General features: G+C 41.0%; 1 protein-coding gene across 1 annotated transcript; it reads right to left on the reverse strand.

Annotated features, from left to right (window-relative positions):
• Positions 1 to 815: 815 nt before the first annotated feature.
• Positions 816 to 14,434, reverse strand: LOC100038337 (tRNA ligase 1). Its single transcript, XM_044466556.1, has 27 exons — positions 14,300 to 14,434; positions 13,896 to 14,231; positions 12,576 to 12,626; positions 12,357 to 12,439; positions 12,181 to 12,280; positions 11,695 to 11,773; positions 11,343 to 11,466; positions 10,573 to 10,679; positions 10,327 to 10,455; positions 9,637 to 9,701; positions 9,371 to 9,535; positions 9,064 to 9,224; positions 8,403 to 8,434; positions 8,106 to 8,287; positions 7,709 to 7,788; positions 7,210 to 7,275; positions 6,842 to 7,131; positions 6,111 to 6,218; positions 5,132 to 5,229; positions 4,982 to 5,042; positions 2,945 to 3,021; positions 2,790 to 2,861; positions 2,631 to 2,707; positions 2,208 to 2,288; positions 1,953 to 2,055; positions 1,602 to 1,760; positions 816 to 1,444 (listed from the first exon to the last, which is right to left on the reverse strand). The coding sequence occupies exons 1-27, from the start codon at positions 14,393 to 14,395 to the stop codon at positions 1,052 to 1,054; spliced, it is 3,375 nt and encodes a 1,124-aa protein (XP_044322491.1). The 5' UTR covers positions 14,396 to 14,434; the 3' UTR covers positions 816 to 1,051.
• Between the last annotated feature and the right edge of the window lie 3,581 nt (positions 14,435 to 18,015).

The raw sequence follows: 18,015 nt of genomic DNA on the forward strand, positions 1-18,015 counted from the left end.
TAGAAATTGCCTCACGGCGGTTCCTCTCCGGAAGCGGACCTTTGGTAAGGGAACAGCCGAGATCATCATCATACTTGGCTACATCTATGGAGGGATGATGATGGTTTTGCGTGATACTTTACTAAGGAATTAGTGCATTTCTTATTATTTGCTCCGCCCTCACAAAAACATACATCACAATGATGAAATATTTAAACATTCACTATCTATCATCATATACTAGTGGGGAATCCAGAGCTCTCGAGAATACCTTTACCCTTAATGCAATTCCTATACTACTCTTCCTTTCTCTCTCACGCCCCTCTTTTACTCTAATTACAAACAAATACGTCACTTGACTTGACATGGTTTGAAATGTGCACTATAGTTCTTTGCTCACACACACTACAATAACTTGCAAGCACGCACGATGAACCTACGTCGCAAGCACAACACGACAACCTCTGAAGGGGGAAATGACCATTTCCTTCGTCTCTTTCTGGGATAGCTACTACCACTAAATAAGCAACTGCCAGATTGTTTAGTCCCTCCCATCCAAATGATCTTACATAAATCTTATCTGGCTGACATTCGTTAGGAGAGAGATGGCAAATGAACCCTTTTTATTGCAGTTTTGCATGAGCGAGATCGAACGGTGACAGTTTTAAATTATCTGTCATGTCACTCCGAAGAAACTACCATCCCTCACAACTAAGATTGCTAGCAAAATCGTTCGCAAATACCACCTCTTCTGCCGAACGTTCGCCAGCTAAGGGGGTCCTTCAGTAATCATTACCGATTTATTAATTCTTAGGGGCACATGTTCCATCTATCCATGTATAAAGACTGGTATCACAATCTTGATGGATCCTTTAATAATTGCTAGGAAAGTTTGGAACCTCAACATATTTACAAAACTGTTGCCATGACTCCTAAGGCCCTTTAGTAATCCCTTGAAAATTTCGTGGCATGAAACTCAAACATATTTACAAAGCTGTTGCCCCTAGCAGTTACCCGAAGACTCCTGATTCTATGCTCAAGTCTACATCAAATTCTAAAACCAAGACAGGAATCAGTAGAAGTCAAGCACTCCTGAGATGGTGATCGGAGGGTCGATCAGTACACGTTTCGCTTGTCCTGCTGAAAACAGCTGCGGCAGCATGTTTGCTTCCTTCGGTGCAACACCAGGGGCTGTCCAAAGGGTAACATGTGGCCAGTCATTTTTGGAATCGATCTTCTCGCCATTTACAGTTCCAAGTTGTGCCTCAAGAGCAGCCATCTTATCAGTGTAGAGGAAGGCGTTAAACGACACTGGGACTTCCTGGTTCTGGTAGACTCCATAGCTAGCAACTGCAGCTACACCATGGGCTCTTTTGTGGGCAAGCGTGACATGAGCCTTGCTTAGGTTATCCTCCACTTTTATGCCGTTGAGAAAATTGTTTACATCACCATCATTCTCGCCCAACTGTTACAGTTCCGCAATGTGTAAATGGTTAAATTAAAGCTTCATCCATGACTGCTGCATGATGACAAAACCTAGCGGCAGCAGTCACATGACTACGAAAACTAGAACTGGGAAAGTTCATACACCTTAAGGACTAAGTTGAGCATGCATATCTTACCTTTCGGAGAAGGCTCAATATATCTGCCTGGGGTACTGTAACCGCAGCAAAAATGATATTCCCAAACCTTCGCTTTGCAGTATCAGGAGTTTTGACATCACCTTTTGCAACAGCCTTCAACTGTTCCAGTACTTCTTTCACCGCAACATCAAATGGAACCTAATAAATGAAAACATTATAACAAAAGAAACGCATCCTCTCTTTCTGTGCAGTGAAATTTGTAAACGCCACAGACCCACAGTAAACAGCTTCTTATGATTCCAGAGAATACCAGTGCAAGTCCCTAATTAGAGGTCATCATTTATAAACTACAAATTGCAAAACCATTCTATTGCCTAACAACATGGTTACCTGAATGGATGTAAGATAATTAGCATTCCTTGACAAGACCACACGTAGTCTTTTCTCCCACTGAGCCCATTCTTGGGCATATGAACCTTTTGATGGCTCCACTCTGATATGGCATTATTGTGAAAATCAGCCAGCATATAAATAATCATGAATTTAATAATGCGTCGCTAGTTATGAAAAAAATGACAGCTGAAACTGCACTAAGTTTGTACTCCGAGAAGGGTGTACAACGAAAACTGCTCAACAGTTTCATACCTCCCATGCCTGCTTTGATGCAGTCTGAATAAGCTCATTCCCTCATCTAAGATAGTTTTGACATCACCAGGCAATGGAGCTCTGCATGAAATTTAAGTAGCAAACTAGCAGTTCAGTGGATACAAGTACGCAAAGCAACATATCAATCAGAATGTACAAAGAGGACATAGCCGTTCTCTGGCACATGACATGAAAAACCACACATTTATCTGGATAACAAATGTATTGAACAAGTTGCCTTCCTAAATGTTTAATCGAGTGAAAATAAAACAAAATGTATAGCTTTACTAACATGGTATTGTAGAGACATGGAATGAAAAATGCATTGCCCAGCCATATAAAAGAATGGGACAAACAGTATCAAGAATATAAGAAACAGGACATCTGATAAACTAGTGGCGGAAATAGTAACATTAATCTTACCTCTCTGGCTTCAGGAGAGGCATCTTAACCAAAGAGCCAAAACGCTCATATAATTCACTTTCAAATTCTCTTCGGCACTGAAATTAGTTTGTTGATGAACATTGATAATTTGGTATATTCCAGCAGGAGTTGAAACAGTTTTTCATTAAATGCACATACCTTGCCATCATAGAGGTTATAAAACATTAGCAAAATATAGCCAGCATTTGGTGATGCTTTGTCCAGATTTCCCTTTTATAAATTGTGGAAACAATTCAGAATGTATAACGGTGAGCATCAACAAACTTGTGTAAGAGTAAATATCGTGTACATACCGGATGATTGACCCGTTGGAGTACACGAAACATGAAAACAGCAAGAGCTTCAAGAGAGAATGGATTTGAATCGGTGCCTGTTGATTCAAGGAACAAGAAGAAAACTTATGAAACTTATTCAAGAACAAGGCATGACCAGTCGTAAACAGAGATGTATGCAATAAAATTTGTAATGTCGATCCAGAATTTTAACAATCCCCTAGCAGGATATATGGAAGAGTGGATTTTCAATCCGGATTCATGATTCTGGAATCAGTGTCCATCTGGATTTTCGCACAGTTGATTTGTTGAATACGAGTAGCAAACGCGTACGCAGTGGCATAGGGATGCAACACATGCCCTCCCTCCCTCCCTCTCTCCCTCTCTCTCTAGACAGCGCTATAACTCCGACGACAGGAAAAAATTCAAGATTCTTCTTTGCGAGGAAAAGGTCTAGCTACATCCATCATGGTCTGCTGGAGCCTGGAGGTCATTCCAACACAGATGTGGTGCTGGGCTGCAACACCAGGAGTGAAGGCAGTAACCAAAGAATGGAGCTATGGAGCTTGTGACTCTGTCATCTTCATGAACTCCGACATCCAGCAATGAGGGTATTGCAACGACGAGATTGAGTATCCTTTCTTGCATTTTCGTAACTCGTGAAATGCCGAGTAGGCACGAATTCCCCCAATTTGCGACCTACCATAGGATTTGTTATGTAGATAGGTATATGTCCCTTTCCATTATGAATCACGATTGTGTGGCCAACCATTGTGGGTAGAATGCTAGATGCCCGGGACCATGTTACTATTATTTCTTTTAGATCCGCTAATGGAGGTGGCCAGGAGCACGCGATAGTCGTGGAGATTGCTTAAAGTGGCGAGGCACCAGATCTGGCAGCGTAGACACCAACCCTGCCAAAGATCTCAGCCGGCATTAGCATGGCTAGATCTGACCTTTGGTTCCATCAGTTCAGAATTGATTGTTCACGGTAGGGTAGATTCAACCAATTGTTTCTGTATATTACTATTCCCTTACCTGGAGTTATATAATCTGGACCATATCTTACCTAATCGAGTTTTTCTAGGATTCAGGGGCAATACGGTCATATTTGTGCCTTGCCAATCTTGGAGGTTAGTTTTGAGGATTTTGTCTGGCCTTTACAAGTCTGATCGTAAATCTGGTGGTGAACCAGTGCATGTGTTCTTATTGAAATTTGGTTGGACTCCAATTCCTGATAGTTATCTATTTGTTCATGTGTTAGGGCCTCTAAATCCAGAGTCTCGCCACTGATTGAATGGATTCAAATGGAATTGACACTAATTGCAAATTGGTTCTCACTTAATTGAGTTACTGCATCAAGATGGTGATGCTTTGTTCGTGTTAATGCAGCAATGGTTCATGTTGTGAGAAATTTTTGATAAAAAGTGGTGATTTAGGCATAAAGTTTTGATGCTCAAAATATTGATGTCTTGTGCACACCTGCTGTTAACTGCAAATCATGACACTGTTAATTTAGATTAGTCAAGCCAATATTGCAGCGAGATTTTTCTCCTTAAAAAAATCAATGGTGATGTCAATTGCAAATCTTAATCACGAACTATTCAAATTTTGAAGTAAGACCCATGCATGTGTTTCAGTGGGCATGCCATGGCACAGAAACATGTTTGGCCGCATTGACTGCCGTGGCCCATGAGCCAGGCCACCCTTCTGCGGATGAAATAGGACATCAAGTAATCAATCTTCCCTACCTAACTGCTGGTGAATACATCGACATAGCCGATCCCAATGCACCTGTGCGGACATGATTGCGAGCTATCAGGTGCTCATCCACCAAAACGACTTATTGGGAACCTAAGCCCCTATTGTGGCAAGTCAATAAGAGGCCTCACTGAGACTATTAATGAAGTCATGGGGTCCACATGATCTCTAGATTGATTTGAGTGCACGCTTGTCTCACAATTCAAACAGATGCAAAAGTTCCCAGAGAAATGCAATTTGATGTTTCTCTTTTGAGTTCCTTGCAAAATGCAAAATAAATAATGAAGCACAAGTTACCTTCAGAATCAGGAATTACAGGAACAGCAGCAGCCTTTGTCATCCCACACATATCTTCAATCTGGAATAAATGATTTATCAGTTCAGTTCTTCCTATATTGTCATAACCAATTTTCAAGGGGAAACAAAGCAAGGAAACAGTAATCTTGCCTGCCGCCAGACTTCCTCATTTGGTGCATTTTTATCAGCGAGGGTTATTCTAAATGGTTTCTTTTTTCGCTCATCAGCAACCTTTTGCCAGTATCTTCCTGTAAGGGTGGACAGTTAACAAAATAGTCAAATAAACAATGTATTACCGCGGCCGAAATATAGCACCTAAAACAGCAGGAAAATTTTGAAGCAATAGGTAGCGACACAAAATTTGTGGCAATCTGAAGAACACTGACACTGATATACTGATAAATCTCTACTGCTATAATGCGGCAGTTACGAAATTGGATTTGCCACACTTCTTTCGTTTTCGCGTCAAGACAACATTGGCAGTCCATTTCTCAGCTATCTACCAGGCATGCAGACGCATAATCAAACAGCTAAGAACTGCCGGATTCGGATTCGCTCCCTGTTCTGGCGTCCCAGGGGCATACACGTGCCAAACTCTGTGTACAATAATAAACAGAAGAAAAAAATCAAACTACATCGGCATCCCATGTGAGGGGGGTTAACAATATTCCTGCCACCTCATAATATGCATGTGCGGCACCGGCACAGCAACATGACTTTGCGTATTTGCCCCTCTCTGTATGTAAATTATACTAGCTCTGAACATGTTTCTTGGTCCGAAAGTGCTCCGGAGATGTAAACTGGGGATAATGTTCTATCTCTAATCAACGCAGGCTAAAGTGATCTACTGTCCATGGAAAATTTATTTCTTGGCAAAAAGCAAAGCTAATCAGCTGCTATTTAGAAAATAATGAATAATATCTTTGTGAGAGCAAGGCACACACGGATAATCAATTATCGTGGTGAACAATAGGGTAGTCCTAGAGAAGGCACAGCTGTGATGATCTACTATATGTGACCACTAGAAAGCTGCAACAATTGAACGCATCCACACTCCAGTTTGTAGAAGATCTAAGAACAAGTTGGGCCCGATGAACATCAGTAGAAAATGTTGCCAAATGTTCCATACCTTTAGTACGATCTCCCATCAAACTATGAAGAGGACGATTATCACCAAGGCCACCGGGCGTGTTTAATATTTGCTCACATAAAGCAGACTTCGCACAACCAGGTATACCTGAAAGAAAAATAAACATGACAAAAGAAGATAATGAGCAATAGTAATTACTAAGCGAAAAATGTTTGGCAGCAGATATATTTTATAAAAAACTGTTTCAGGTACGAACCAGGTGTTGCATGACTTCATATGATACGTTGATAATAGAGATAAGAGGTAATATATATACAAACACGGCATTACTGAAGAAAACAAGGTTTGTCTGGCATTGAGGCATGCTGACACCAACCTTAGGGCCTATACGGTCTGGCATAAAGCATATGTCCATTGGATTTATAAGCTTAATCCAAGCAGACAAAGCCCAAAGAAAAAGTATTTTTTATGCTTACGGATATGAACATCTGCTAGTACCCAACTTCTATAGCTAACTAATCGGCTTTATCTGGTTTATAAGCTATTAAGTTTGATAGCTGACATAAGCCGAAGCCACGCCAAATAGGGTTCCTGCATCTTATGAATGCTCAAGCATGTTAAAAAATTCAGAACCAAGAATCTGTGTCGTCCTTTTTTTTATCTTTCTTGAGCAGTGGTAAACAATCTCAGTATCCCGATTATTACAATCACCGAGTAAAATTCAAAATCAAGAAACTTAAGTCTCAGAATCTGGTAGAAATCAAATTTACCAGGAAAGAAGACAATAAGGCCCTCGGTTTTCGAAACAACGTCCAGGGATGTCGACGTGGGACTAGAAGGAGCTGTCCCACGTTCTGGCTGAAGGTCACCCTCTTCATCTCTCTGTGCATCAAGTATGGCCAAGAAATTTTCTGTTTGAACCAAGTCGCCAGCAGCCCCTATCAAAGCCTGGTTTGCAGGACTACGCTTAGCATATTGTTCAAGGAAAGGTTCTGCTTCGGTAAGATATGTTGAGGATGGCAGCTGCTTATTTTGATACTTTCTTCTGATGTATACAGCCCTGCAATGGGTAACCAGTTTAATTAACACAAACGTTTGTAAGAAACTAAGGATAAATGCTATGAAGAGAGAATTATACCATTCGTCCAACATTTTGGTGAGCTCTTTCTGCTTACTTGCTGATGTTCCCCAAATCTTCATTTGCCTATTTAACACATTCAGGAACATTAATATCAGGGAAAGCGCTGCTTGTATTCAGTACAAAAGCAGCAAGACCATGTAATTAGTCACAATTGGCAACTCAGCTACAGCAATTACATGTGGTAGAATCTTCAAGCATGAAATCATCACTTGCCGAAGGAAAATTCTTGAATTTCACAAAGTTATAGACATCTGTGTGTCCCTGCCTTATAGGTATTGCCATTCGCTGTTATGTATATACCAACTAGGTTGAAGGCTGGAGGATGTGTTACAACTGGTTTCTGAAATTACATAAATTATGGAGAGCACGAAACTAAACCAGCAATTATAAAGTTCACAAAATAGTTAATTGTCTCTATTGGCATTGATTTCCTATCAATTGTTCAAAGAGAAGCAGAGGAAAGCTGAAGCTTGGAAGTTGGATAAGATTGGCATACCTCAGGTAATAAGTTTTATACGCAGATGGGCCATCTTTGAAGAGGGTGGAGAGGCCATTCCGAATTAAAAATGTCCTTATCTGTCAGGTAGAAATACAAGAAAATTCTTAGAAAAAACATATTCAGCAAAGTTAAACCTATACAGTTGTAGACCTCTCCCATGTGCAAGAATGAAGAATCTACTGAAGGAAAGGGAGTCCACAGAGAAATGTCAGAGGGAGATCCGCAGGAAGTAACAGGAACGCACAACCATAAGCATATTAGTACCATTGCAAAACTTAATTACCAAATTGAACATGATAGTAACCAATAACAAGTAAACAGCATAGTATTCATATCTCAAGAAGTTGACCAATGAGCCAAGTCCCAAAAGAAGCTGAAAACAATAGCAAAGTACCTTATAGGTCAGAAATTTTAGTTTAACCATCAAATTTGAATCCTCGTCAGCCAGACCATCCTTACTTGACAAACTTGAATCCAAAGCACCATTGATATTTCTCAGTAAAGTGTTACTGTCTTTGGAAAGTTCAGCAGCCTTCTTATTATTCGCCTTGAACAGGTTTACATCAACAAAGAAACCTAACCATGAAACGTAGATCAGTCAAAGGCACATCAGTACATGTATTAATTGCAAGAGCTAAAAATTGATTGTCATGAGAGGTGAGAGTTTTATATAAGAAAAGGTTCAACTTACCTCTGTACAGTGGCCACAACTCTTGATTTTTCGTATAAAGGGGAATGCAGGATTCATTAGAGACCTAATAAATCTCAAAAAGAGAAAAATAAAGAAAATACTTCCATAAGCTAATGAGATACTCTCTCCATTTCATATTACAAGGGGTAACTTAGTCAGGCGTGGGAATTCAATAAGCCCATTAATAGTATAGGAAAATGACCATGGTAGCCATGAAGTCATTGTCTATGGAAGGAGAAAACAATTAGTATGAGTATTTAACCATAAAAATGAAGGGAGATGAGAGATGAACGGTGGCAAAAGCAAGAAAAAATAGTTACTTCCAAATGCAGGCCTTATATCTATACCAATATAAAAAGACCCAAAGGGGCAGATCCAATTAATCTCGGCCATCAAATCATGTCAATCCAACGACCTAGACTACTTCAGTGTCGAGCGCTCAACACGTTTAGCGTGTAGTTAATTTCATGCCAAATATAGTGCTAATCACATAATAACACGCAAATAATATCCTACTTAATATCCGCATGCACTTAATATACTTCCAAATTAACGTGCATTGCACGTACACATTGACTAGTTTTTTTAAGGGTGCAAAATTAAACTTTATAGTTTGCTGAAACGGAGGGAGTCATACACAAGGATGATTTCACAAGCTTACCTCATCTCTTGCTGATAGCGTCTAAAAACAGAATCACTGTACACATGGATAACCATCTTGTAACACAAGTTATCATTTGAAAGAGAATCAACCTTTTGATAATTCCAATAAGATTTGAAAGATGCAGAGAAATTTTTCCGCTTCATCAGACCAATCATCTCCTGTAACAGTCCAGAACAGGAAGAATTACCATATAACAAGCTATTGGCTTACTGGTGTTGCAGTTATCATGCATTTAAAATGGAAGTATCTCTATTATGGTCAAGAACAATCTATTGTTGGACAAAAACCAATAAAATCTGCTAACCTGTAATTTCTTAGTTGCATAGTCTGTGGGATGTGCTTGCAAAAAATGAGTGACAACTGATTTATCAGCATTTCGAGACTGGGGCTCAAGACCACTGTATCCAAACCAATCACGGTGGTCTGGACACATTGAAGATCCAACATTTTCAAGAAGTGCTTTAATTTGCTGTGATGTAAAAGTAGAAGTTACAGCAAGGTAGAACCAATACAAAGTTAAGACAAAGCACGAAGGACAGGAGAATACCACTTCACAACATTAAATATTACCTGCTTCTCATCTGACCTATTAGCAGCACATATGTCTCGTAAACTTGGTCCTAAATCAGAGTCACCTGCATATAATAGTAACTCTGTGAATCAGTAGACATATAAAGTGTTTACAACTTCACACATAAGAAGTCCCAAACAATCTCAGAACATGATTGAATGCATCAGAGAATCTTTGTTAGGATAGATGCATATTGTACTGACATTAAGGTTCCCAGATCTGTGACTTGAGAAAAATTGATCGATTGTGATTAACCTCTGTGATCTACAGATCCAACCATGATATATCAATTGCTAATGATTACAAAATAGTTATGCATGTAATGTGTAGGCATCTTTTTGGTAAACGGCAAATCTCTGTATCTGTGTATCGGACTATCGGGCCAATAAGTATTTGAATATAAGCATTGGTGTTGCAGAGTTAGCTCAGAGTTGGAAGCACACTAAGTGACTGGCAGGATTAGCACTGCCATATGGTATAAAAACTACAAATATAATAAAACCGAAAAAAAGGTAGCCTGGTTTTCTTTATATGAGAGGAAGTCTTATTAGGTGACTTCAAAAAAAAATTTAAAGAAACTTGATATTTAGATGAAAGCTTGGTCAAGGTCATCTATAGATAAACCAAACCTTCCTAAATAACTCATCTATTCACTCAAACAACAAGATAAATTCATTATAGTGACTTACCTCCATCTAATGAAGGTATTGGAAAGTTCCTCAAAACCTCTTCCATTTGAACTGAACTTTCACGACTGACAATACGGGCAACCAGACCTTCAAGAATCTCACCCTGCACCATTACATGATCCTTTGACCCTAGAACAAATAGTTAGTACTTTGATAGTGGGGAGAGATAAAAATATACCAGACCAGTTTAGAGCAGCAGTGTAGAGAAAAAGAGTACAGGAAAAAAAACTTTCAAGATAGTCATACCTGGCACAGATATATCAGCTATTTCATCAAGGGCTTTGCATACAGGTGTGGCAGTACCCTCTTCACACAAAGCGTCATAGGCAGCAAAGAATGAAGTGGCAGATTTCCTAATGGAGATGTAAACAGAAAACATAGCAATGTTATGAGCGGACCCGGCGCCGAATGAATATGTGCGTTCATCTGAAAGTGATACTTGCATGCGATCAAACAGATGAATGGAATGAAAATAGCTGTTCGGTGTCAGGCACCAAGAAAAATATGTAGGACAATCTCTAGCAATAATGCAATATAGACAGTTCACTTAAGAGCTCCAAGAGGATGCACATCAACATAACAGTTGATGATACACAGGAGAACAGAACAAGAATTTAGTAACTTCACGAGCATAAGTTGGCTGATTTTCATATTCAAGCAACAATCTATTGTGGCAAACATAATAACACAGCACTTGTTTTTGAAACACTGGACGGTTGCAAAACATGGGATGTCACAATTAAGAAGTGGATTGGAGGTCTTCTCTCTTCTGTACAGTGCGACTACATGAGGTACCATCATTAAATAAATTAATTAATTGTACCAAGTCTTCCACCCTCCCTTAGTCCCATTAAATGGGCAATGCACATATCATGTCAAACGCCTTATTTGTACTGTGGGTGTGCATATATGAGCGTCTGCATTTGTACTGTGTTTCTAAAAGTAATTGTGTCAAACAAGGCAGCCAAACACTATAGGCGGAGAACCTTCCACACATGAAGTTATCAGATGGGCACCTTGTGGAAAATAGCCAGACATGATTTGTTGGTAGCCGCCATTTCCGACAAAATGAAATCACCTCTGGGGTAGAATAGAACTGAGGCTTGCCATGGCCCAATTCTGTCACAGCTGTAACCACAGCTGCACAAAAGCCAAAATATAACTGATATAACATCATACCAAAGGAGATTATCAATAATGAGGAAGTTGATGAACTGGAACAAATGCAGCAGGTGACTTCATACTTCAGAAGAAAAATGTAAGAATAATGCAGCATTTACAGCTTGAATGCAATATCAGAATGAAATGATGGCGAACAAAGTACGCATTGAACAGTGAACACTTTAGTCAGGAGAAAAATAGGCATACCATAATCATCCTTTGGCCTTTGCCCATGGTCTCCTAATACAGCTGTCACGAGTTCCATTGAAATGCATATTCGGTTTTCCTAGAAGCACAAAACAGGGGCAAAATCAGAAATCTTAAGAGAACTGCTGAGAACAAAAGGCACAGAGGATAAAGTAAGGATGCTTGATTGTGCTTAATTCCAACAAACTAGCTCCAACAGTCAAATAAGCACCAAGGCATGTTTTGATTTAATTGGTAGGCATTAGATTTTAGATTTGCTTATGTGAGTTTGTACAAATTAGGAAAGATGTCAAATTAAGGAGCTGTGATGAAAAAAAATCAAAGTGCAAAAAATATCTATAATAATAATAATTACCCTAGTTGCACTCATACTGTAAGCTAAAGAATTGATGTGTATCAAGTACTGAAAGGCCCAGACACAGGAACATGGAGAACAAAAGTCAACACATGAAATTCTTGACAAAAGCTGCAATGGGTGCGGAATACCTCGAGAAAATCATTGAATTCCGCTTGCATTTTAGGAGCTTTGCTGCCCCAAGCTTCACGAAATAAGCGACCCAGGACAAAAACACCCACGGCGGTGAAGCTACAAGCAGAATTTATGCCTTCAGTCAGAACACAAGTAGCTCAAGAAATAATGCTGATAAAAGAACAGAGCGTACATATTTCCAAAGCTGTTCTTGGCATATGCACCACCACGGTGACCAGCATACATGAATAGAGATCCTGAGTGCTTTTGCGTAACCTGGAAAAACATATATCTTAGCAGGATAAACACTTCTTATTAGGCAGCAGGGTAATCACATCGAACAAACAGTATAGACTCTAGTTTTAGTTCGCAAAAGGCAATTAATTAGAAGGAAATGACGAATTAGATATACCTCAATGGTAGCTAATCCCTGTGAAACAATCTCAATCATCCGAGTTCTTGTCTGCAATCACACAGGTGGGGTCACAGTGAAAATTCTAGTTAATATTCCATTTACTAAATGGGAATAAGAGACACTAAATGAGCCAGATCCCACTGTTACTAAAATATCTCCTGTATAGTTAGTTCATTAATATATTCCATCAAGAACAACTAAATACGTTCATATTAATCAAACCCATCAAGGTCTATACAGCTACATTGCAGATTGCAGACATCATGTTCAAGCATCTAACGGCTGAAAGTACAGTGGAGTGCATGGATTACTCAGCAAAAAAAAACTCTTATATCACAAATGCAATGAAACCTAGCAAAGTGAGCAATACTGATTTAAAAAGTTGGAAACTGGGCTCCTTTACTCTTTTAGCATTGCGGTAGATTCTGATAATTCCGTTGAACCGCTTTTAGATATTCTTATTATATTTTGTTTGTTGTGTTCCAAATCATACAAGGACAATCACTGGAAAACTAAATTTATCTATTGATCTGATTTACTAAAAGGAGTAATAGACTTTCAAGTTTTAACACGCTCTTTTCAAACACATCAACCGCAAACTAAGCCCAAGTGTAGCAGGACAATTAAGGTGGCCTGTCTTATAACCATTATAAAGTATGGCTACTGGAAACAGCGGAACAAGGTCACAAATCATGATGTTCAAGGTATATACAGCTACAATGCAGACTGCAGGCATCATTCTCAAGCATCCAATTGGCTGAAAGTACAGTGGAGTGCATGGATTATACTCTGAAAAAACTCTGTTTCTGTACAGTGGAATAGAAACCTAGAAAAAAATGAGCAATACTCTTTTAGCATTACAGTAGATTATGAAGTTCCATTGAACCGCCTTGGGTAGCGCTGTGTTCCATTTATTGTGTTCCAAAACCATATGAGAACAATCAGTGGAAAACAGAATTTATGGACTAATCAGATTCACTAAACAGAGTAATAGACTTCTAACACGTTCTTCTCCAAACCAACTTGTAAACAAGCACATCACATCAAACGCAAACTGAGCCCAAGTGTACCAGGAATGTTACGGTTGACCCATCAACTAATAATCAACTAAAGTTGGGTCAAGGTATGGCTACAGGGAACTGTGGAACTAAGTCACTACTCGTAATGCGAAATGTGTCCACAAGCATCAAACGATCATGAACACCGAGCAGTTCCCCGACGGTTACTCGGGAGACACTTGTGTTGATTGTCACAAGGTGATCGAAGCAACGAGCAATTCAACAAACACCATGAGGGGGAACCGAGCCAACCACGCACCTCCTGGTCAGATTTCTCGTTCTCGAACTTGGGGTAGAAGGTGGCCCTGATCTGTGCCTCGGTGAAGGTGTTGTTGTCCACCGAGAACTCCGCGGCCCCCTTGATCAGCCTGGAGAGCTTATCGCTGGCGCCGCCCTGCTCGGCGGCGGCGACCGCGGAGGACGAGGACGAGGACGCCGAGGTCGCGTAGCCCCTGGGCACCCACACCTGCGCCGCCCCTGCCGTGCTCGGCGCAAGGGACATCCTCTCGACGGCCGCGGATGAGGGGGCGGGGGCGGGGGCGGGGGCGGGGGTGGGGGTGGCCTTCGGCTTCCATCTCTGCTGCGTCTGCTTGCCCTGCGGGAGGCACGGTTAGGGTTTCGGGAGCTCGAGAGGAGGAGGAGGGGGAGGGAGGAGGGGCGTACGTGGTCGCGGCGAGGAGGCATTGCGAAGGGCGGGGCGGGGAGGAGGAGGGGGAGGAACCGCCTGGGGCTGTGGGAGAGAGAGAGGGAGAGCGACATATAAGTGCCGGCCACGACGCCGGGGCGGGGGATGGAAGTCGGTGGGGAAAGCGGCGCCGCCTACGCGCGGCGGGTTCAGGAGGGTTTAGCGGCGGTGGCAGGAATGCTGCTAATGCTAAGACTTGGTCCGGGCCATTTTTGAGGCTCGCCTGCAAATGGCATTATTGTGGGACGGCCCGCTACCAAGTTACTCCTTCTGTATTAATACTATGATGATAGTGTCAAAAACGTCTTATGTTTTGATCCCAGCGGGTTTTATTTTTCCCGTGAGCAAGCGCTGGTTTTTTTGGCATCATTTTTTCTTGTTTCATCATTTTTGTTTCTAATTTTTTTTTCTTACTTGCATTTGGATTCTGAAACATAAAGTGTTTATGGCACATTTAAAGAATGTTCTGCAGTGTAAAAAAAATGTTCACACAACTAAAATGTCGATAGCTTTAAAAAATATGTTGGTGACATTTAAAGAAAATGTTCACACATTACAAAAATGTGTTCATGACATCTTAAAAAAAATTGTGCTTAAAAATGTGTTTGTGTACTTTAAAAATGTTTCATACCATTCAAAAAATATTCAATGTGTATTTAAAAAATGTTTTACATTTATTAGAAAAGTACTCCAACATGTATTTGAAACAAATATTTATCAAGCACTCGAAAAAATACAATGCAAAAAGTGTTTATGTACTTTTAAAAAAATCATACCATTAAAAAAGATCCATGTGTATTTGAAAAATGTTTAATATATATTATAAAATGTTCAAAACATGCATCATGTATTTGAAAAATGTTCAACATGTATAAAAAAAGTACCGTGTGATATGAAAAATGTACAACATGTATTGAAAAAAGTATACATGTATTAAGAAAGAACGAAGAAACCTGCTAAAAACACATACAATCAAAGAAGAAGGAAAATAAAAAAATGAAACATGTATTCAAAATATTTTTAGCATGCTTTACCCCCAATTTTGAATAGATATCTGACTATTCATATGCAACATGAGTTAGTTCCTTTCAGTAGTCCAGATATTGAAATGCAACATGGCAGATCTATCGACAACGAGGATGATGTAACCAACAATGCAACAAAAGCAACGATGAAACTGTCGGGGAACGTAGTAATTTTAAAAAAAATCCTACGCACACGCAAGGATCATGGTGATGCATAGCAACGAGAGGGGAGAGTGTTGTCCACGTACCCTCGTAGACCGAAAGCGGAAGCGTTATGACAACGCGGTTGATGTAGTCGTACGTCTTCACGATCCGACCGATCCAAGTACCGAACGTACGGCACCTCCGAGTTCAGCACACGTTCAGCTCGATAACGATCCCCGGACTCCGATCCAGCAGGGTGTCGGGGATGAGTTCCGTCCGCACGACGGCGTGGTGACGATGATGATGTTCTACCGATGCAAGGCTTCGCCTAAGCACCGCAACGATATGACCGAGGTGGAATATGGTGGAGGGGGACACCGCACACGGCTAAGGAACGATCACGAAGATCAACTTGTGTGTCTAGAGGTGCCCCCTGCCCCCGTATATAAAGGAGCAAGGGGGGAGGCCGGCCGGCCCTAGGGGGCGCGCAAAGGAGGGGGGAGTCCTCCTCCTAGTGGGAGTAGGACTCCCCTTTCCTAGTCCAACTAGGAAGGAGGAAGGGGGAAGGAAAGAGAGGAAGAGGGAGAGGGAAAGAGGGGCCGCGCCCCCCTCCCCTAGTACAATTCGGACTCCTCATGGGAGGGGGCACGCCACCTCCTGGGCTGCTACCCTCTCTCTCCCCTCAGGCCCACTAAGGCCCAATACTTCCCCGGGGGGTTCCGGTAACCCCTCCGGCACTCCGGTTTTCTCTGAAATCACCCGGAACACTTTCAGTGTCCGAATATAGTCGTCCAATATATCAGTCTTTATGTCTCGACCATTTCGAGACTCCTCGTCATGTCCGTGATCACATCCGGGACTCTAAACAACCTTTGGTACATCAAAACTTATAAACTCATAATAAAACTGGCATCATAACGTTAAGCGTGCGGACCCTACGGGTTCGAGAACTATGTAGACATGACCTAGAACTGTTTCCGGTCAATAACCAATAGCGGAACCTGGATGCTCATATTGGCTCCTACATATTCTACGAAGATCTTTATCGGTCAAACCGCATAACAACATACGTTGTTCCCTTTGTCATCGGTATGTTACTTGCCCGAGATTCGATCGTCGGTATCCAATACCCAGTTCAATCTCGTTACCGGCAAGTCTCTTTACTCATTACGTAATGCATCATCCCGTAACTAACTCATTAGCAACATTGCTTGCAAGGCTTATAGTGATGTGCATTACTGAGAGGGCCAGAGATACCTCTCCGACAATCGGAGTGACAAAACCTAATCTCGAAATACGCCAACTCAACATGTACCTTTGGAGACACCTGTAGAGCTCCTTTATAATCACCCAGTTACGTTGTGACGTTTGGTAGCACACAAAGTGTTCCTCCGGTAAACGGGAGTTGCATAATCTCATAGTTGTAGGAACTTTGTATAAGTCATGAAGAAAGCAATAGCAACATACTAAACAATCAAGTGCTAGGCTAACGGAATGGGTCAAGTCAATCACATCATTCTCCTAATGATGTGATCCCGTTAATCAAATGACAACACATGTCTATGGTTAGGAAACATAACCATCATTGATTAATGAGCTAGTCAAGTAGAGGCATACTAGTGACATTAAGTTTGTCTATGTATTCACACATGTATCATGTTTCCGGTTAATACAATTCTAGCATGAATAATAAACATTTATCATGATATGAGGAAATAAATAATAACTTTATTATTGCCTCTAGGGCATATTTCCTTCAGTCTCCCACTTGCACTAGAGTCAATAATCTAGATTACATGGTGATGATTCTAACACCCATGGAGTCTTGGTGTTGATCATGTTTTGCTTGTGAGAGAGGCTTAGTCAACGGGTCTGCAACATTCAGATCCGTATGTATCTTGCAAATCTCTATGTCTCCCACTTGGACTTGGTCCCGAATGGAATTGAAGCGTCTCTTGATGTGCTTGGTCCTCTTGTGAAATCTGGATTCCTTTGCCAAGGCAATTGCACCAGTATTGTCACAGAAGATCTTCATTGGTCCCGATGCACTAGGTATGACACCTAGATCGGAAATGAACTCCTTCATCCAGACTCCTTCATTTGCTACTTCTGAAGCAGCTATGTACTCCGCTTCACATGTAGATCCCGCCGCGACGCTTTGTTTAGAACTGCAACAACTTACAGCTCCACCGTTTAATAAAAACACGTATCCGGTTTGCGATTTAGAATCGTCCGGATCAGTGTCAAAGCTTGCATCGACGTAACCATTTACGACTAGCTCTTTGTCACCTCCATATACGAGAAACATATCCTTAGTCCTTTTCAGGTATTTCAGGATGTTCTTGACCGCTGTCCAGTGATCCACTCCTGGATTACTTTGGTACCTTCCTGCCAAGCTTATTGCTAAGCATACGTCAGGTCTGGTACACAGCATTGCATACATGATAGAGCCTATGGCTGAAGCATAGGGAACATCTTTCATTTTCTCTCTATCTTCTGCTGTGGCCGGGCATTGAGTTTGACTC

This window comes from Triticum aestivum, chromosome 2B (genome assembly GCF_018294505.1).
Source record: "Triticum aestivum cultivar Chinese Spring chromosome 2B, IWGSC CS RefSeq v2.1, whole genome shotgun sequence".
Taxonomy (NCBI): Eukaryota; Viridiplantae; Streptophyta; class Magnoliopsida; order Poales; family Poaceae; genus Triticum; species Triticum aestivum.